This window comes from Mustela nivalis (genome assembly GCF_964662115.1).
Source record: "Mustela nivalis genome assembly, chromosome: 1".
Classification (NCBI taxonomy): Eukaryota; Metazoa; Chordata; class Mammalia; order Carnivora; family Mustelidae; genus Mustela; species Mustela nivalis.
In genome coordinates this window covers 148338588-148360369 of record NC_139020.1, presented here as the reverse complement: position 1 = coordinate 148360369, position 21782 = coordinate 148338588, and the positions used below count along the sequence as shown (strand labels likewise).

Sequence of the window (21782 nt, the reverse complement as noted above, 5' to 3'; positions counted from 1 at the left end):
GGGACTTGATCCCAAGATCTTGGGATCATGACCTGAGCCAAAGGCAGCAGCTTAACCTATTGAGCCACCCAGGTGTCCCTGGATAGGTTTAATAAAACTAATTTATTAAATGAATAAAAATGGTGGGATTATGGGTGTTTACTATATTTTATTCTGTTTGCTTTTGCATATTTTTAATTTTTTAAAAATGGAATTATGTTTGGCCATTTTTTTAAAATTTATTTTTTATTTTCAGCATAAGAGTATTCATTATTTTTACACCACACCCAGTGCTCCATGCAATCTGTGCCCTCTATAATACCCACCACCTGGTACCGCGACCTCCCACCCCCCCGCCCCTTCAAAACCCTCAGATTGTTTTTCAGAGTCCATTTGTTTTTGAGTGGCTCCTAAAGATGTAGTTTTCATTTGTTGAGTCTATGCTATTGGGTTTTTTGTTTTTTTTTTTAAGATTTTATTTATTTGTCAGGGGAAAGAGAGAGAGAGAGCACAAACAGGCTGGCGAGAGAGAAGCAGGCTCCCTGCTGAGCAAGGAGCCCAATGCAGACCTTGATCTCAGGATCCTGGGATCATGACTTGAGCTGAAGGGTCACTTAACCAACTGAACCGTCCAAGAATCCCTATATTATTGACTTTAAAAACATATTATCTCATTCAATCCTCATGATAACTTCATGGATAGTTGAAAATTCCCATTTTACAGATATGGTTAGACTCAAAGAAATTACATAATGTTGCCATAGTTCACAGAGTTAAGTGGCAGAACAGTATTTGAAGCCAGGTTGGTTAAACTCTGATCTCCATACTCTTGACCTTTAGACCACATGTTGTCTTCAGAGACTACAAAAAAAAAAAAAAAAAAAAAAGAGTCAAACTGCTCTCAAACTATATTCCTTTTACATTGTCAGTTATATACACACACCACACACACACACACACACACACTTCAGAATAGAAGTTAAGCATCAGCTTATATTGGTATAATACTTTAAAATTGTTTTGAATGCTTGATATATATCATCAGGTTCTCTCTGAGTAACAGTTTGAATGGCAGCACTCTCTGACAGTTGTAGCATATGTGTGTGTTTAAAGACCCAAATGAGGAATCTACTTGGGTATGCTGGGTTCTGAGCTCCAGTGTAATACTCTGTCCTTGGAGGACTTGAGCTGATATTCATCAGCTACTAAAGCTGGTAGTATATAATGTTTAGAGAAGTAGGTAATTCTGTATAGAATCCATTATAATGTTCAAGCTCTGTTTACTTTATAATAGAAAACTTCCCATACTGGATCCTGGATTGATGAAGTCAGAAATCTGTGCTTCCTTATCAGCAGGTAAAATTTGACATTTTCAAAATATACAGTTTTGAAGTATCTTTTTATATCTCTATTCGGGCCTAGTCAAAACTCATTCATTACATAGGAAGCTCTTCATTTTAGAGTCTTAGCTATATATTTTATGGTTTGGCAGTTTTCCTCAGTTTTAGTTGCTTGGTTGGCAGATAAGATTTTGAGAAATTTTCCATTTGATTAGTTAGTAAGTAACTTTGTTAGGCATTATCTATAAAAGATAGATCATTGACCTTAGAGATTTTTGTGGCCTTATTTTGAAATGGAAATATATGTTTAGCTTTATCACATTTTAAATCTGAATTCTTACTAGAATATTTTATAATTAATAGTTAATCATAAGTTTAAATACCTGGATCCTTACTTCATAGGCAATATTTTGAAAGTTAATTGTATTTTCATTTTCAAGTTTTAAAAATATATTGAATGTAGCTGGACATAGGAAACATCCTTACATTTGTCTTGATATATGTCAGTTTTGTTTTACTGCTAATTCTTTTTATATCGTGTAATGGAGTTATTTTGAAAGAGAGGGAGGAATAATTGTGTAGTTTGCTGAAACTAAAACGTTTGTCACGTTGGATTTTTTTTTGTTTTTTTTTAAAGATTTTATTTATTTGTCAGAGAGAGAGAGGGAGAGAGAGCGAGCACAGGCAGACAGAATGGCAGGCAGAGACAGAGGGAGAAGCAGGCTCCCTGCCGAGCAAGGAGCCCGATGTGGGACTCGATCCCAGGACGCTGGGACCATGACCTGAGCCGAAGGCAGTTGCTTAACCAACTGAACCATCCAGGCGTCCCTGTCACGTTGGATTTTAAAAGAGGCTTAATTCTAACTTGTTTTCAGAACAATCTTTCAGTGATTTAGTTATTTTGCTGCATAAAGTTTCTACAGTTTAATATTATTTCTTTCCAGCAAATGAAATTAAACGTGATTCTGAAGGTGGAAACATTACCTTAGGGAAAGTTACTAATGAGACCTGTGAAAGTGAAAAGCTGAGAGACTTCATTGAACATGTAAAATGTTCAGACTTGGATGAAAAGGTACTGGGGAATTTATATTTTGTTTTTTCCTGGTCTAAATCATGGTAATGCAGAAATTCACGTTAACAGTGCTGTCAGTAGTCAGACTTGGATGAAAAGGTGTTGTGGAGAATCTTCTTTTCTTTTCTTTTTTTCTTTAAATTCAATTAGCCTGCATATAGTACATTATTAGTTTCAGATGTGTTCAGTAATTCATCAGTTGTGTATAACACCCAGTGCTCATCACATCATGTCCCCTCTTTTTTTTTTAAAGGTTCTTTTTTTTTTTTTTAAGATTTTATTTATTTATTTGACAGAGAGATCACAAGTAGGCAGAGAGACAGGCAGAGAGAGAGGAAGGGAAGCAGCCTCCCCGCTGAGCAGAGAACCCAATGTGGGGCTCGATCCCAGGACTCTGGGATCATGACCTGAGCCAGAGGCAGAGGCTTTAACCCACTGAGCCACCTAGGTACCCCTCATGTGCCCTCTTTAATGCCCATCACCAATGACCCCATTCCACCACTCTTCCTCCCCTCCAGCAACCCTTAATTTCTTTCCTATAGTTAAGAGTCTCATGGTTTTTTTCCTCTCTGATGACTTCTCATTCTGTTTTCCCTCCTTTCCTCTGATGTCCTCTGTATTGTTTCTTATATTCCACCTATGAGTAAAACCCTATGATAATTGTCTTTCTCTGGTTGACTTATTTCACTTAGCATAATACCCTCCAATTCCATCTACATTGGACTGAATGATACGTATTCATCCTTTCTGATGGCTCAGTAATAGTCTACTCTATATATGAACTACATCTTTATCCATTCATCTGTCGATGGACATCTAAGCTCTTTTCCATAGATTGGCTATTGTAGGCATTGCTACTATAACCATTGGTGTTCACCCTTTGGATCACTACATTTGTATCTTTTTTTTTTTTTTTTTTAGAGATTTTATTTATTTATTTGACAGAGAACACAAGTAGGCAGAGAGGCAGGCAGAGAGAGAGAGAGAGAGAGAAGCAGGCTCTGCACTGAGCAGAGAGCCCGATGCGGGGCTCGATCCCAGGACCCTGGGATCATGACCTGGGCCGAAGGCAGAGGCTTTAACCCACTGAGCCACCACTACATTTGTATCTTTGAAGTAAATACCTAGTAGTGCAATTGTTGGGTCATAGGGTAGCTCTATTTTTAACTTCTTGAGGAACCTCCATGCTGTTTTCCAGAGTGGCTGTACCAGCTTGCGTTCTAACCAACAGTGTAAGAGGGTTCCCCTTTCGCCACATCCTCACCACAGCTGTTTCCTGAGTTGTTTATTTTAGCCATTCCTGATTGGTGTGAGGTGGTATCTCATTGTGGTTTTGATTTGTATTTTGCTGATGCCAAGTGATGTGGAGTTTTTGTTCGTATATCTCTTGGCCATATGTCTATCTTCTTTAGAGGAATGTTTGTTCATGTTTTCTGCCCATTTCTTGATTGGATTGTTTTTTTGGGTGTTGAGTTTGTTAAGTTCTTTAGAGATCTTGGATACTAGCCCTTTATCTGATATGTCATTTGTAAATATCTTCTCCCATTTTGTAGGTTGCCTTTTAGGTTTGTTTCCTTTGCTGTGCAGCAGCTTTTTATCTTGATGAAGTCCCAAAAGTTTGTTTGCTTTTGTTTCCCTTGCCTTTGGAGATGTGACCAGACAGATTTTGCTGCAGACAAGGTCAAAGAAGCTGCTGCCTGTGTTCTCCTCTAGGATATTGATGGATTTTTGTCTCATATTGAGGTCTTTCATCCATTCTGAGTTTATCTTTGGGTATGTTGTAAGAGAATGGTCCAGTTTCATTCTGCATGTGGCTGTCCAGTTTTCCCAGCACCATTTATTGAAGAAATTGTCTTTTTTCCATTGGATATTCTTTCCTGCTTTGTGGAAGATTAGTTGACTATAGGGTCCATTTCTGGGGTCTCTTTTCTGTTCCACTGATCTCTGTGTCTGTTTTTGTGCCAGTACCATACTGTCTTGACAATTAGAGCTTTGTAATAGGGCTTGAAGTCAGGTATTGTGATGCCACTAGTTTTGGTTTTCTTTTTCAACATTACCCTGGCTATTCAGGGTCTTTTCTGGTTCCATACTAATTTCAGGATTATTTTGTCCAGCTCTGTGAAAAATGTTAATGGTATTCTGATAGAGTTTGCATTGCTGCATATGATGTACGTATAGATTGCTCTGGGTAGCATAGACATTTTAATGAAATTTGTTCTTCCAATCCATGAGCATGGAATGTTTTTCCATTTGTTTGTGTCTTCCTCAATTTCTTTCATAAGTATTCTGTAGTTTCCTGAGTACAGGTCCTTTACCTCTTTGGCTGGTTTTATTCCTAGGTATCTATGGGTTTTGGTGCTATTGTAAATGGATTCTATTCCTTAATTTCTCTTCCTTCAGTCTCATTGTTAGTGTATAGAAATGCAACTAATTTCTGTGCATTGATTTTGTATCCTGCTATGTTGCTGAATTGCTGTATGAGTTCTGTTACTTTTGGGATAGATAGTCTTTTGGGTTTTCCACATAAAATATCATGTTATTTGCAAAGAGTGAGAGTTTGACTTCTTTGCCAACTTGAATGCCTTTTATTTCTTTTTGTTGTCTGATTGCTGTGGCTAGGACTTCTAGTACTATGTTGAACTGAGTAGTTAGAGTGGGCTTCCAGTTGTGTTCTTGATCTTAGGGGAAATGCTATCAGTTTTTCCCCATTGAGAATGATATTTGCTGTAGGCTTTTCATAAATAGTTTTTATGATATTGAGGTTAGTTCCCTCTATCTGTACACTGTGGAGAGTTTTAATCAAGAAAGGATGCTGTATTTTGTCAAATGCTTTTTTTTTTTTTGCATCATTTGAGAGGGTCATATTGTTCTTGTCCTTTCTTTTTATTTATTTATTTTTTTACCTCATCTCACATCATCTGTCCTTTCTTTTTATTAATGTGGCATACCACATCGATTGATTTGTGAGTGTTGAACCATCCTTGCTGCCCAGGAATAAGTATACTTGGTCATGGTGAATAATCCTTTTAATGTCCTGTTGGATTGTATTGGCCAGTATCTTGGTGAGGATTTTGGCATCCATATTCATTAGGGATATTGATCTGTAATTCTCTTTGGTGGGGGCTTTGGCTGGTTTGGGGGTCAAGGTAATGCTGTCCCCATAGAACAGGTTTGGAAGGTTTCCTTCCATTTCTGTATTTTGAAGCTGTAGAGATTCTTTTACATTTTCTTATTTCTTGTTCTGAATAGTTGTAATACAGATTCATCATAACAGTATGGTCAGGTGATAAGTATAACTTTTTGAGTAAAAGAATTGCATCATTCTGCCCTAGGATATATTGTTTAATGCTTTGTATAAGCACACTATTAACAGGTTTCCTTTGTCTGGGAAAGTGGGGTGTTTAATTATATATTTAGCCTTTTCTTTTTTAGTATGCTTAAGTTGATCTCAAACCTACATAAATCTAACTTGTTACATATTTTCCTGCCTCATTAAACACAGAGTACTGAATATCATTTGATCTTGAAATTTAAGAATATCATAGTATCCGAGGGCTATGAATGCATACAGCAGTTATTTAACCACAGATATAGAAGGCATAGGAGTTGGAGCTAAACCTAACTTGATGGTGGAACATACCACTAGCATATGATACAGGGAAAAATTCAGATACCAAATTTATTCTTGTTTTCTGCCAGAAAATGTGTGTGATTGTCTTAACCTTTTGCATAACTTAATTTACTCCTAGGCAACCATTTCATATTTTCTTTTTTCTCATTATTCCTTCTTATTCATCCTCACAGCTGACAATCTATTTTTCTACTTCACCAAAAAAATTGAAGTAACTGGAAAGGAACTTCCTACTTCCCTACCAGTATATTAGCCAACCTAACCTGCATCTGCTCCCGAAATTCCAGCTTCTCCTCAGTTACAGTAGATGATCTAGCCAAGGTTATTCCTTCCACCTGTGTGCCAAAGTCCACCTCTTTCCTCTCTAAAAATACTACTCCAGTAATTCTTCTTTTTATTATTGGCTTATTTTTATCAATATATAAACATGTGGTTCTCCCATCTTCAAACCAAACCAAACCAAACCAAACAAAATGGTTTCATAGTCCCATTTATCTTTTCAGCTGTCATCCTATCTCTCAAATGCTTATCTTTACTCACCATCTCTACTTTCTGTCCTCTGGTTCTCTTGAACCCATTCCAAAGATACTTGCCTTCACTGCAACCAAAACTATCCTTAAACTCTTCAGTGACCTCCTTGTTGCTGGGTCTAATGGACATTATCTTAGTCTCAATGTTGCTTAACCTATCATTATTATTTGTCACAGTTGATCACACTTTCTTTGAAACCCTGGCTTTCAGGATAAACATACATGCCTGGTTTATTTTTTCCCTTTCTGTCTGCAACTTCCCAGTTGATTTTGCTGATCTCTCTTGATATACCTGACCTCTACATATTGTAGTGGCTCAGAGCCTAGACCACGATGTGTTCTTTCTTATCTAGATTGGCTCATTAAATGGTCCCGTCCAGCCTCATTTGCATTAAATGCCATCATTGTGATAAGACTCTCAAATTTATAACTGCATTCTGAACTGCTTCTCTGAACAGACCTTTATGTTTAGTTGCCTACTGGACTTGTCCATTTAGATGTCCAGTTAGGCATCTCAAACTTAACATGTTCAGTCTGAATTCCTGAAACATCTATATACAGCCTACCAGATACTCATTTCAGATGTAACTGCACATAAAGACTGAGAGCAAAGAGATGGAAAAAGATGTTCCATGCAAATGGAAACAAAAAGCTAGTGTAGCTATACATGTATCAAACAAAACAGACTTATAGCAATACTATAATAGTAGAGGACTTTAACATCTCACTTACATGAATCATCACGATTGGAAATCACTAAGGAAACATATTAAGTGGCATGTTTAAGACGAGATGAACTTAATACATATATATGGAACATTCCATTTAAAAGCATCAGAATATACATTCTTCTCAGGTACACACAGAACATTCTTTACGATAGATAATGTGTTAGGCCACAAAGCAAGTCTCAATAAATGCATGAAAATTTAAATCATATCAAGCATCTCTTCCTAACACAATTGTATGAAACTAGAATTAAATTATAAGAACAAAATCAGAAAAATGACAAATAATCTGAAGATTTAACAACATGCTATTAACAATTGAAGAGTCATAGAAGAAATCAAGAGAGAACTCCAGACAGTAACTGGACACAATGAAAACAGAAATAGGGCATACAAAAATCTGTGGGATGCAGCAAAAGCAGTTCTTTTTTTTTTTTTTTTAAGATTTTTTTTATTTGACAGAGAGAGACACAGCAAGCGCAGCAACACAAACAGGGGGAATGGGAGAGGGAGAAGCAGGCTCCCCACTGAGCAGGGAGCCCGACACAGGGCTCAATCCCAGGACTCTGGGATCATGACCTGAGCCGAAGGCAGATGCTTAATGACTGAGCCACCCAGGCACCCCAGAAAAGCAGTTCTAGAGGAAATTTCATTGCATACAGATCTACCTCCAGAAACAAGAGAGATGTCAAACAATTTATCTGTATACCTAACAGAATTAGAGAAAGAATAAACAAAGCCAAAAGTTAACAGAAAGAAGGAAATAGTGAAGATCAGAATGGAAATAAATAGAGAATAAAAAGACAATAGAAAAGATCAATGAAACCTAAGAACTCTTTCGTTGAAAAGAGAAAATTCACAAACTTTTGGCTGGACAAACCAAAAAAAAAAAGGGGGCTTAAATATATAAAATTAGAAATGAAAGAGGAGAAGGGGTTATAACTGATACCACAGAAGTACTGTGAACAGTTAATTATAGGACAACAAATTGGGCAACTGTGAAGAAATAGATAAATTCCTAGAAACTTAAAATCTTCCAAGAGTGAATTATGAAGAAATAGAAATTCTGATTGCAACAATTCCCAGTAAGGAGATTGAATCAGTAGTCAAAAACCTCCCAACAAATAAAAACAGGACCAGACAGCTTCACTGGTGAGCTCTGCTATAAATTTAGAAAATTTAATACCTACTTTTCTCAGATTTTTCCCAAAAATTGAAGAGGAGGGAACATTACCAAACTCATTTTACAAGGTCAGCATTATCCTGATACCAAAATCAGACATGGACACCACAAGAAAAGAAAATCTTACCAGCTAAAATCCCTAATGATCGCAGATGTAGAAACCTTCAACATTAGCAAAGTGAATTCAATAATACTTTTAAAGAATCTTACACCATGATCTATGGGATATATTCCACAAATGCAAGGATGATTCTACATCCACATACCAATCCCTGTGATATGCCACATTAACAAAATGAGAGATAAGAACATATGATCATCTAAATAGATGCAGAAAAGCATTTGACAAAATTCAACATCCATTTATAGTAAGAATTCTCAACAAAGTGAGTATATAGAGAGAAAGTACCTCCACATAATCAAAACCATCTATGACCAATCCACGTTTAATATCATATGCAACAGTGAAAGGGCAGAAGCTTTCCTCTGAGATCAGGAACAAGATAAGGAATCCTTTTCCTTTTCAACATAGTATTGGAGGTCCTAATAAGGGCAGTTAGACATGAAAAAAGAAAATAAAAGATACCAAAATTGGAAAAGAAGACATAAAACTCACTATTTTCCAATGTCATGATATTATTTATAGAAAACCTTTAAGACACCACCAAAAAAACTGTTAGAACTAATGAATTGGATTCAGTAAAGTTTCAGGATATAAAATTAATATACAAAAATCTATTGTGTTTTTATATAGTAATAATGAGCTATCAGAAAGAAAAATTCAAAAAATCCTATTTATAATCACATCAAAGAGAGTAAAATGCCTATGAATAAATTTAATGAAAGAGGTGAAAGACCTGTAGATTGAAAACTGTAATACACTGATAAAAGAATTTGAAGACATAGACAAATGGAAATATATTCCATGCTCATGGATTGGAAGAATTAATATCATTAAAATGACCAAACTAAATAAAAAATAAATTAAAAAAAAAAAAATGACCAAACTACCCAAAGCAATGTACATATTCAGTATAATCTCTATCAAAATTCCAGTGACATTTTTCACAGAACTAGAACAAATAATTATAAAATTTATATGGAACCACAAAAGACCTTGAATAATGAAAGCAGTTGGTTATTCAAAGAACAAGGCCTGAGGTATCACACTCCTGATTTCAAACTATACTACAAAACTATAGTAATCAAACAGTATGGTATTGGCATGAAAACAGACACATGGATCAATGAAACAGACTAGAGAGCTCAGAAGTAAACACATACATATATGGTCAATTAATTTATGATAAAGAAGGCAACATAACAATGGGGGAAAGGACAGTATCTTCAATAAATGATGTTGGAAAAACTGAATGTAAGACCTGAAACCATAAAGCCTAGAAGAAAACATAGGCAATAATCTCCTTGAGATAAATCATAGCAGAGTTTTTTTGCATCTGATTCCAAGGCAAGGGAAACAAAGCAAAACTAAGCAAATGGGACTACATGAAACAAGCTTCTACACAGAGAAGGATACTATCAACAAAATGCAAAGGCAACTTAATGGGAGAAGACATTTTTATGTCCTATACCTCCTAAGGGGTTAATGTTCAAAATTCATGAAGAACTCCTACAACTCAATAACAAAGAAAACCATAATCTAATTAAAAAATGGGCAGAGGACCTAAATTGTGTTTTCCCAAAGAAGATGTACAGTTGGCCAACAGATACATGAAAAGATGCTCAAAGTCACTCATCATCAGGGAAATGTAAATCAAAACCACAGTGAGATACCACCTTACACCTGTCTGAATGACTGTTATCCAAAGGACAAGAAATAACAAATGTTGTTAAGGATGTGGAGAAAAAGGAACTTTTGTGTACTGTTGGTAGGTATATAAACTGGTATAACTTCTATGGAAAAAAAGTTTGGCAGTTACTCAAAATACTAAAAATAGAACTACCATACAGTCTAGCAATTCCATTACTGGGTATCTAAAGAAATAAAAAAATATTAACTCAAAAAGATAAACGCATGCATGTGTTCACTGCAGTATTATTTATCAGTATTACACTAAGTTAAGCTAGAGGAAAACAAATACTGCATGATCTTTTTTTTTTTTTTTTAAGATTTTATTTATTTATTTGACAGAGAGAGATCACAAGCAGGCAGAGAGGCAGGCAGAGAGAGAGGAGGAAGCAGGCTCCCTGCTGAGCAGAGATCCCGATGCGGGGCTCAATCCCAGGACTCTGAGATCATGACCTGAGCCGAAGGCAGCGGCTTAACCCACTGAGCCACCCAGGTGCCCCACTGCATGATCTTTTTAAGTGGAATCAAAACCCAGATTGGTGGGTTTTGGTGGGTAAAGAACAGATTGGTGGTTCCAGAGAGAAGGGGGGTTGTGATGGGGAAAAATGGGTGAAGGGGATCAAAAAACACAAACTTCCAGTTATAAAATAAATAAATATATGGCATAAGGGATATGGTTAACAATGCTATGTTCACTTTGTGACAGATGGTAATTAAACCTGTTGTGATCATTTTGTAATGTATACAAGTATCAAAGTACTATGATGTATACTTGAAATTAAAGTAATACTTCCTATGTCAGTTATAGCTCAATAAAAAATTAAATAATTTGTAAAAATTTTTTAAAAACTGAACTCCTGTTACATATCTCCTCATCTACCAAAAAACCAGTTTTTCCAATAATCTCTTTTTCTGTTAATGGCAGCTCCATCCTTTTATAATTACTCAGACTCAAAACCCTGGATTTCCTTACTTTTTCTTCTCAGTCCATATACAGTCTGTAAGGAAAGCCTGCAGGTTTTACCTCAGATAATGTCTAGAAACTGTCCACTTTTCATCGTTCCCCACCAACACCACATAGCCCCAAGCTAATGTAATCTCTTAACTGAATTACTACAGTCACCTTTTAACAGATGTGCTTCTAATTTTGCCCTCTTGTAGTTTATTCTCAATATAGCATAAGTTAGATCATGTCATTCTTCTGCTTCCAATTCTCCATTGGTTTCTAATGACATTTGGATTCAAAGCCAGAGCCCTTAGTATCACCTGCAGTGCCTGTATCTTTTCCTTATACCCCTTGTTTTCTCTCTGATCTCTTGTACTCCTGCTGTATTAATTTCACTCTGACCATACTAGCCTCCTTGCTGTTCTTGGAACATACCAGGCTTTCTTCCACTTCAGGGCCTTTACCCATGCCATTTTATCTGTGTGTAATGTTTCCTAAACATTAGGAGTATAGCTGGTTCTTTTACTTCCTTCACATCTTTATTCATATTTCGGTTCTCAGAGATAACTTACCTGGCCATCCAGTGTAAAACTTCAGTGTTCTTCTTTTCTCAGCATTTCATATTCCCTTTTCTTATATTCATTTTGACTTAACATTGTATATATTCTCCTCCTACTAGAGTGAAAAATCCACGAAAGCAAGGATTTTTATCCATTTTGCTTACTACTTCATCTCTAGCACCTAGAGCAGTAACTGATACAGGGTAATATTACAAATAATTGTTGAATGCATACGGAATGTGAACTCCAATTGAAAATAGTCTTTAAGTGCTAGAGGCGTCCTGTAACATAAATAATCTCACCAAGTACTTGTTTAATGGTTTGATGATAATAGCCAGTATGTACTAAGCCTTTATTATATGCCAGCCAGCCTACCAGTAGTTATCACATTTTATTCACATAATATAATGAGGTGTTATTCAGGAGTTCCCAAGGCCACCCTCAGATTTAGTGATTTTCTAGAATTACAGAGAGGTCAGCAAAGCTGTTATACTCAAAATTGTACTTTATTACAGCGAGGGATGCATGTTAAAATCCACAAAGAGTCGCATAAGGCAGAGTCCACAAGAAACCAGGCACAAGTTTCCAGTTGTCTTCTTCTTAGTAGAGCCATATGGATGCTGCTTGCTTCTCCCAGCAGTGATGCGTGACAGCACAGAGAGTTTTGCTAGCTAAGGGAATTTACTTGAGCCCTGGTTAGGGTTTTTATTGGGGTCAGTCATGTTGGTATCGCTGGCTGGCTGCCTGCATGACTGACCTTTATCAGTCTCTCCAGATTCTCCAAAGGTCAAGCTGAAGTTAAATAACCCAAGGTCCCCACCATAAATCACATTGTTAGTTTAGGCTATCTGGAGTGGCACAAGGCCCCTACCGTGAATGTTTGGTCCCAGACCCGCAGTTAAACAAAGACACATTCATCAGGTAGCATATTCCGAGGGCTTAAATGTTACCTCTGAGGAGTAGGTCAAAGACCAAACCTTCAGTATACATAATGTAGACAACTCTGGCTTGCTGAGATAGTTCTTTACTGGACATGGGGCATGTACTGTTACTTTCTTTTATAGATAAAGAAAGAGATTTTATTTTATTTTTTTTTAAAGATTTTATTTATTTATTTATTTGACAGACAGAGATCACAAGTAGGCAGAGAGGCAGAGAGAGAGAGGAGGAAGCAGGCTCACTGCTAAGCAGAGAGCCCGATGCGGGACTCGATCCCAGGACCCTGAGATCATGACCTGAGCCGAAGGCAGCGGCTTAACCCACTGAGCCACCCAGGCGCCCAAGAAAGAGATTTTAGAGGCATGCCTTCTCCATGGTCCCACAGCAGAGTTCCTTGACTTTATAGCAAGAGTCAGCAAAGTTTTCTTTTATTGGGCTAAATAGTAAATACCTGTAAGATTTTGTGGGTCATTTAGATGCATGTAGCAACTATTCATATATATAAACAAGTAGAGGTTGCTATGTTCAAGTAAATCTATCCTTACAAAAACAGGCAGCCTGCAGGCTGTAGCTTGCCAACCCTTGCTCTGAAGTATTAAAAAATAAAACAACAAAAACAAACACAGTTTGTACTCTATTCTACTTAAAGCTGAGGAAAAGACTTAATCCATTCACTCCAGCAAGGATAGATATTAGGAGATGTTTGCTAGAATTCACTGAATTTTTAGCACTGTAAATACTTTAAAGATGTAGACAATTTTTTGGCATAACTTTAAAAAATCTACAAAATTGTTTAGTTGCTTCCTAGTACAGTAAGATTTCTTGTTTTTGTTTTTTTTTTTTTTTATTTATATCAATTATTTTTATTAACATATAATATATTATTTGCCCCAGGGGTACAGGTCTATGAATCTTCAGGCTTACATACTTCACAGCACTCACCATATCACATACCCTCCCCAATGTCTATAACCCAACCACCCTGTCCACACCCCACCTCTCCCCAGCAACCCTCCATTTGTTTTGTGAGATTAAGAGTCTCTTATGCTTTGTCTCCCTCCCGATCCCATCCTGTTTCATTTTTTTCCTTCTCTACCCCTCCAAACCCTCTACTCTGCCTCTCAACTTCCTCATATCAGGGCGATCATATGATAATTGTCTTTCTCTGATTGGTTTATTTGCTCAGCATAATATCCTCTAGTTCTATCCAAGTCATTGCAAGTGGCAAGATTTTATTTCTTTTGGTGGCTGCATAGTATTACATTGTGTATATATATACACCACATATTTCTTACCCATTCATCTGTTGATGGACATCTAGGTTCTTTCCATAGTTTGGCTATTGTGGACATTGCTGCTCTAAACATTCGGGTGCACATGCCCCTTCGGATCACTACATTTGTATCTTTAAGGTAAATACCCAGTAGTGCAATCACTGGGTCATAGGGTAATTCTATTTTCAACTTTTTGAGGAACCTCCATGCTGTTATCCAGAGTGGCTGCACCAGCTTGCATTCCCACCAGCAGTGTAGGAGGGTTCTTCCCCTTTCTCCGCATCCTCTCCAACATCTGTTGTTTCTTGACTTGTTAATTTTAGGCATTCTGACTGGTATGAGGTGGTAACTCACTGTGGTTTTGATTTGTATTTCCCTGATGCCGAGTGATGTAGATCACTTTTTCATGTGTCTGTTGGCCATCTGGATGTCTTCTTTGCAGAAATGTCTGTGCATGTCCTCTGCCCATTTCTTGATTGGATTATTTGTTCTTTGGGTGTTAAGTTTGATAAATTCTTTATAGATTATGGATACTAATCTTTTTTTTTTTTTTTAAGATTTTATTTATTTATTTGAAAGACGGAGATCACAAGTAGGCAGAGAGGCAGGCAGAGAGAGAGAGAGGGAAGCAGGCCTCCTGCGGAGCAGGGAGCCCGATGCGGGGCTCGATCCCAGGACCCCGAGATCATGACCCAAGCCAAAGGCAGCAGCCCAAACCACTGAGCCACCCAGGCGCCCCGGATACTAATCTTTTATCTGATACATCATTTGCAAGTATCTTCTCCCATTCTGTCAGTTGTCTTTTGGTTTTGTTGACTGTTTTCTTTTTCTTTTTTTTTTTTTTTATCTCGATGAAGTCCCAATAGTTCATTTGTTGCCCTTACTTCCCTTGCCTTTGGCAATGTTTCTATTCTTGTGTGTGGTGATCTATTTTTGTGTGTGGTGTAAGGAAATGGTCCAGTTTCATTTTTCTGCATGTTTTCCCAACACCATTTATTGAAGAGATTGTCTTTTTCCCATCAGACATTCTTTCCTGCTTTGTCAAAGATTAGTGGACCATGGAGTTTAGGGTCTATTTCTGGGCTCTCTATTCTGTTCCATTGATCTATGTGTTTGTTTTGTGCCAGTACCATGCTGTCTTGATGATGACAGCTTTGTAATAGAGCTTGAAGTCTGGAATTGTGTTCTACCAATTTTGGCTTTCTTTTTCAACATTCCTCTGGCTATTCGGGGTCTTTTCTGGTTCCATATAAATTCTAAGATTATTTATTCCATTTCTTTGAAAAACTGATGGTATTTTTCTTGGTTTTGTTTAAGATAAGGGGATGATACATTTTTCTAATACCACGGTAGGCCTTAATGTACCAACTCTTTAGAAAATCCATGACCAGACAGTAATATTTGTCTTCAAGATATCTGGCCATTAAGTTTGGGAATTAAACTTTATCCATCTCCCTCACCTTACATTTTAAGAGTTTGAGGGGATAAATAGGTTAACTTTGGGACATATGTATGACCTATCACTTTTCTACATTCATGTACAGTTCTCTGTGAATTTTTAGAAATGTTCCTTATTGATATTTTATATATATTAATTTATATAATAATTATGTAATAAAGATATATGTTATGTTTTTTCAGAAACCTTGTTTTTATTTTGTCTTGTATATCAGTTATACTCAGAATCCATATGTAATAATTGTTAGGTTTACCATGGTTGTAGTATTTGGTTAATGAATCTAGTTTTTGAACCCTAGATAGTTTAAATGCTAGTGTACTTTTTTTTTTAAGGTTTTTATTTTGAAATAATTGTAGATTCACAGGAAATTGCAAAAGTAGTATAGTGAGGACCCAGGTACTCTTCAGCTAGTCTTTCCCAATGATTATATCTTTAAGTACAATATCAGAAACAGGAATCAGATTTTAAATGTAAGTATATATACTTTTATTAAGTGGGAAGATTTTTGTAGCCATCTCTCCAAACAAGATAAAGAATTACTCCATCACTACAAAGATCTTCCTTATGTTATTCCTTGGTTACACCTTTCCCCCTACTTCTTAAATTCCTAACCTTAGCAAACATTAATCTGTTTTCCATCTCTGTAATTTTGGTATTTTGAAATAAATACAGATTTGCTGGAGGTTGGCTGGAAGATTATTAATTTTGTTATAAAAGAGCCAGCTTTGTTTTTATTGACTGATTGTTTTTCTCTTGCTCTGTTTTCTATTTCACTGACTTCTACTGATCATTTTTTCTCCTTTTTTCTGCTTACTTTAGATTTAATTTTCCCTTTTGTAGTTTTGTAAGGTTGCAGTTAAGGTCATTGATTTAAAACTTACTTTCTGAGACAATTTAGTGCTATAAATTTATCCATGAATACTGCTTTAGCAAATCCCACATTTTTTAAACTTTGAATCGGTTATAGATTCACATACATTGGTAAGAAATAACAGAGAGAGATCTCATGTATCCTTTATCCAGTTTCCCCCAATGGTAACATTGCAAAACTGTAGTACAATATCACAACCAAGATATTGACATTAATACAGACAGAGATACAGAACATTTCCATCACATCAAGGATCCCTCTTGTTGCCCTTATAGCCATACCTACTTTCTTCCTGGCTACCCCTAAATAATCCTTAACCCTTGATAACCACTAATCTGTCCTCCATTTCTATAATTTTGTCATTTCAAGAACGTTACGTAAATGGAATCATTCAGAGTGTTACCTCTTCAGATTTTTTTTTTTTTTTTTACCCAGCATAATAATCTGGATATTCATCAAGCTTGTTGCATATATCAGTAGTTCATTCATTTTTATTGCTTAGTAATACTCCATGGGATGGGTTACCACAGTTTATTTGAAAGCTCTTCACTCATTGAAGGACATCTGCATTGTTTACAGTTTTTGGCTATTACAAATAAACTTCTGTAAACATTTATGTACTGGTTTTTGGTGAACCTAATTTTTAACTTCTCTGGGATAGATGCTCATGTCTGCAGTTGCTGGCTTTATGGTAATTGCATGCTAAGTTTTAAACTTGGTTAACTCAGCGTCCAGATTACTCTTTTGTGGTAGCAGTTTAAATCTTTGTTCAGTTCTTTTAGATTTAGCTGTGCTGTTTAAGAGTCACCTTAGAAAAACATAGTTTAGTGGTCAGCAAGAAATTTGGATGGAGTTTATAAGATTTCAGGGTTTCCTTTCTTAGGCTCTCTCCTTTTGTGGATTCCTAGCCTTACTTCCCAGTTTCTGACTTTGTCCTAAACTTAGCGTTCTTGTTTGTTGTTTGAATAAGGCAAATTTTTGGCCTTCTCAAGTAGTTCCAACTAGGACCCGCCTTCAAGAATAAAGCTATGAAAGCAGAAGAATTAGCCAGTGCTATTCCTTCTTTCCAAGTGTAGACTTCTTTCCAGATTCTGCCAGCTATTCATATATTTCTAGTGTTTTCAGGCGGAGATTTTTAAAAATTTAATCTAGGATTTGTAGTTTTTACCTGCAGGAGGATTAGCCCAGTAAGACATACTCTACCATTCCTCAAAGTGGTCCTATTGTATATTATTTAAAATTTTATACAAATTGGAGCATTTTATACAAATGGTAACATACCATTCTTTTTCTTGCTTTTTAAACTTAACATATAGTGGAGAGTTTCTTTTGAATGTATATAATTATGCCTTTTTATAATTATATAATTATCTGCTGCATGGATATATTCTATTCAACAAGTTCCACTGTTGGTGGACACTTGGTTTGTTCCCATTTTTTGCATTTAAATATTGCTGCATTATGTATCCTTGAACATAAGGCATTTTGTATATATGCAGGCATTTTTGGATTAATTCTTAGAAGTAAAATTGTCAGATTGGCCTACATAAAGATGGCTGTGATTCATACTTTCAACAACATTGGGTAAGAATGCCAGTTTTCTCCGCCACACACTAACCAACTCAGTATTAAAATTTTTGTTCCATCTGTCTATTTTTACAAATGACTTTTAGTTTTTTTTTTTTTTTAAGATTTTATTTATTTATTTGACAGAGAGATCACAAGTAGGCAGAGAGGCAGGCAGAGAGAGGGGGAAGAGGCTCCCCTCCGAGCAGAGAGCCCAATGTGGGGCTCAATCCCAGGACCCTGAGATCATGACCTGAGCCGAAGGCAGAGGCTTAATCCACTAAGCCACCCAGGTGCCCCGACTTTTAGTTTTAATTTGCTTTTCTCTTAGACTAAGCATCTTTTAGTATGTTCAAAGGCCATTTATGTTTTTTTATGAACTTTCTTTTTATGTTTTTTTGCCCATTTTTCTTCTGAGATTTTTATTTTTATTTTTTATTTTTTTACTTGTAGGAACTTTTTTTTTTTTTTAAAGATTTTATTCATTTATCAGAGGGAGTGAGAGTGAGCACAGGCAGACAGAATGGCAGGCAGAGGCAGAGGGAGAAGCAGGCTCCCCGCTGAGCAAGGAGCCCAATGCGGGACTCGATCCCAGGATGCTGGGACCATGACCCGAGCCGAAGGCAGCCGCCCAACCAACTGAGCCATCCAGGCATCCCGGAACTTTTCATCTATTAAACATATTCTTACTTTACACATTGTCAGGGAAATAGAAATAAAAACTATAATGAAACACCATCTCATACCTATCAAAATGGCTAAAATTAATAACACACACAAGACCAACAGATGTTGCCAAGGTTGCAGAGAAAAGGCAACACTCTTACACTTGTTGGTGGGAATGCAGGCTGGTACAATCACTTGGAAGACAGTATGGAGGTTCCTCAAAAATTTAGAACTTCCCTTGATTTAGCCATTGAACTGCTAGGTATTTACCCAAAGGATACAAAAGTACTGGTTCAAAGGGATATGTTCACCCCAATGCTTATATTTATAGCAACATTATCAACAATAGTCAAATCGTAGGAAGAGCCCAAATGTCCATCAGCTGATGAATGGATAAAAAAATATATGTGCTGTGTGTGTGTGTGAGTGTGTGTGTGTGTGTGTGTGTGTCTGTAATGGAATATAACTCAGCCATAAAAATTAATGATTTCTTGCTTTTTGCAGTGAAATGAATGGAGCTAGAGAATATTATGTTAAGTGAAATAAGTCAGAGAAAGACAAATACCATATGATTTCACTCATGTAGAATTTAAGAAACAAAACAGCTGAACCTGGGGGAAAAAAGAGAGGTAAACCATAAAACAGACTCTTAACTATAGAGAACAAATAGGGTTGATGGAGGAGAAATGGTCAGAGGCACGAGTTAAATGGGCAATGGGTATTAAGGAGAGCACTTTTGATGAGCTCTTGGTGATAAAAAGTGATGAACCCCAAAATTCTACACCTGAAGTTAATATTATACTATATGTTAACTAACTGGAATTTTAAATTTTTTTTTAAAAAATTTATTTATTTATTTGACAGAGAAAGAGAGAGAGCACTAGCAGGGGGAGCAGCAGAGTGAGAGGGAGATGCAGCCTCCCCATTGAGCAGGGAGTCCGATGTTGGGTTGAATCCTAAGTCCCTGACATCATGACCTGAGCCAAAGGCAGATGCTTAACCAACTGAGCCACCCAGGTGCCCCAACGAACTGGAATTTAAATGAAAACTTGAAAGTACAAAAGTACACAAACAAAAAATATATTCTTTGTCATATGTGCCCACATTTTTTCCTGTTTTTTGACTGTTCTGACTTGATTTAGGAGACTTTACCTTGAAGGAGGTTTTTATTTTTAGTCAAGTCTGTTAGTTTTCTATTATGGTATTTGAATCATATTTAGAGAAGCCCTTCCCCATTTCAGGATTTAAAATTTTGTCCTGTATTTTCTCCTGGTGTTTTTTTTTTTCCCCCGTTTTTTATTATGTTCGAATTTTTATCTTTCTGAATCTAAATTTTATTTCGGGAGAAAGAATATAGAGACAAGGTACGCTTAAAAATTTTTTTTTCCATTTTATTTTATTTCTTTTCAGTGTTCCAGAATTCATTGTTTATGTACCACACCCAGTGCTCCATGCAATTCGTGCCCTCCATAATACCCACCACCAAGCTCACCCATTCCCTCACCACCACCCATCCAAAACCCTCAGTGTGTTTCTCAGAGTCCACAGTCTTTCATGGTTTGTCTCCCCTCCGACTTCCATTTGCAAATCAATCAATGTGATAGAATAAATCAAGAGATTAGAGAAGAACCATATGATCCTCTCAATTGATACAGAAAAAGCATTTGACAAGATACAGCATCTGTTCCTAATTAAAATGCTTCAAAGTATAGGGATAGAGGAAACATTCCTCAACTTCATAAAATCTAACTATGAAAAACCCACAGTGAATATCATTCTCAATGGGGAAAAGCTGACACCTTCCCTTTGAGATCAGGAACACAACACTCTCTCCACTCTTGTTCAACATAATACTAGAAGTCCTAGCAATCGGAACACAAAGCAATCAGAAAACAAAAAGAAACAAAAGGTATTCAAATTGGCAAGGAAGAAGTCAAACTCTCCCTCTTCACAGATGACATGATACTTTATATGGAAAACCCGAAAGACTCCAGCCCCAAACTACGAGAACTCATTCAGCAATTCAGTAATGTGGCAGGATACAAAAATCAATGCACAGAAATCAGCTGCTTTCTTAAACACTAGCAATGAAAATACAGAAAAGGAAATTAGAAAGTAGATTCCATTTACTGTAGCACCAAGAACCATAAGATACCTCTGAATAAACCTAACTAAAGAAGTAAAGGATCTGTACTTTCTGTAGTTCCTATCGAGGAACTACAGAACCACTTGTGAAAGAAATTGAAGAAGACACAAAGAGATGGAAGACCATTCCATGTTCATGGATCAGAAGAATAAACATTCTTAAAATGTCTATATTGCCTAGAACAATCTATACTTTCAGTGCCATCCTGATCCAAATTCCACCGGCATTTTTCAAAGAGCGGGAACAAACAATCCTAAAATTTGTATGGAACCAGAAGAGACCCTGAACTGCTAAGGAAATGTTGAAAAAGAAAAACAAAACTGGGAGCATCATGTTCCCTGATTTCAAGCTTTACTACAAAGCTGTGATCACCAAGACAGCATGGTACTGGCACAAAAACAGACACATAGACCAGTGGAACAGAATAGAGAGACCAGATATGGACCCACAACTCTGTGGTCAAATAATCTCTGACAGAGCAGGAAAAAATATACAGTATAAAAAAGACAGTCTCTTCAATAAATGCTGCTGGTAAAACTGGACAGCTATGTATAGAAGAATGAAGCTCAACCATTCTTTTCCACCATACACAAAGATAAACTCAAAATGGATAAAAGACCTCCACGTGAGGCAGGAATCTATCAAAATCCTAGAGGAGAACGTAAGTGGTAACCTCTTCGACATCGGTCATGGCAACTTCTTTCAAAACATGTCTCCAAAGACAAAGGAAATAAAAGCAAAAATGAACTTTTGGGACTTCTTCAAGATCAAAAGCCTCTGCAAAGCAAACGGAACAGTCAACAAAACAAAAAGGCAACCCACAGAATGGGAGAAGATATTCACTAATGACACTACAGACAAAGGGCTGATATCCAAGATCTATAAAGAAATTCCTCAAACTCAACCACACAAAACAGACTATCATGTCAAAAAATGGGCAGAAGACATGAACAGACACTTCTCCAAAGAAGACATACAAGTGGCTAACAGGCACATGAAAAAAATGTGCATCATCATTAGCCATCAGGGAGATTCAAATCAAAACCACATTGAGATACCACCTTATACCAGTTAGAATGGCC

At 36.6% G+C, this 21782-nt stretch overlaps 1 protein-coding gene across 1 annotated transcript in view; it reads left to right on the top strand.

The window, feature by feature from the left end:
- The window catches only part of TOPAZ1 (testis and ovary specific TOPAZ 1), a 128835-nt gene that overhangs the window by 13386 nt on the left and 93667 nt on the right, over positions 1-21782 (top strand). The window contains exons 4-5 of the mRNA XM_082724755.1: positions 1274-1335; positions 2264-2391. Coding sequence (XP_082580881.1) covers positions 1274-1335; positions 2264-2391 — 190 coding nt within the window. The remainder of the gene's footprint in view (positions 1-1273; positions 1336-2263; positions 2392-21782) is intronic.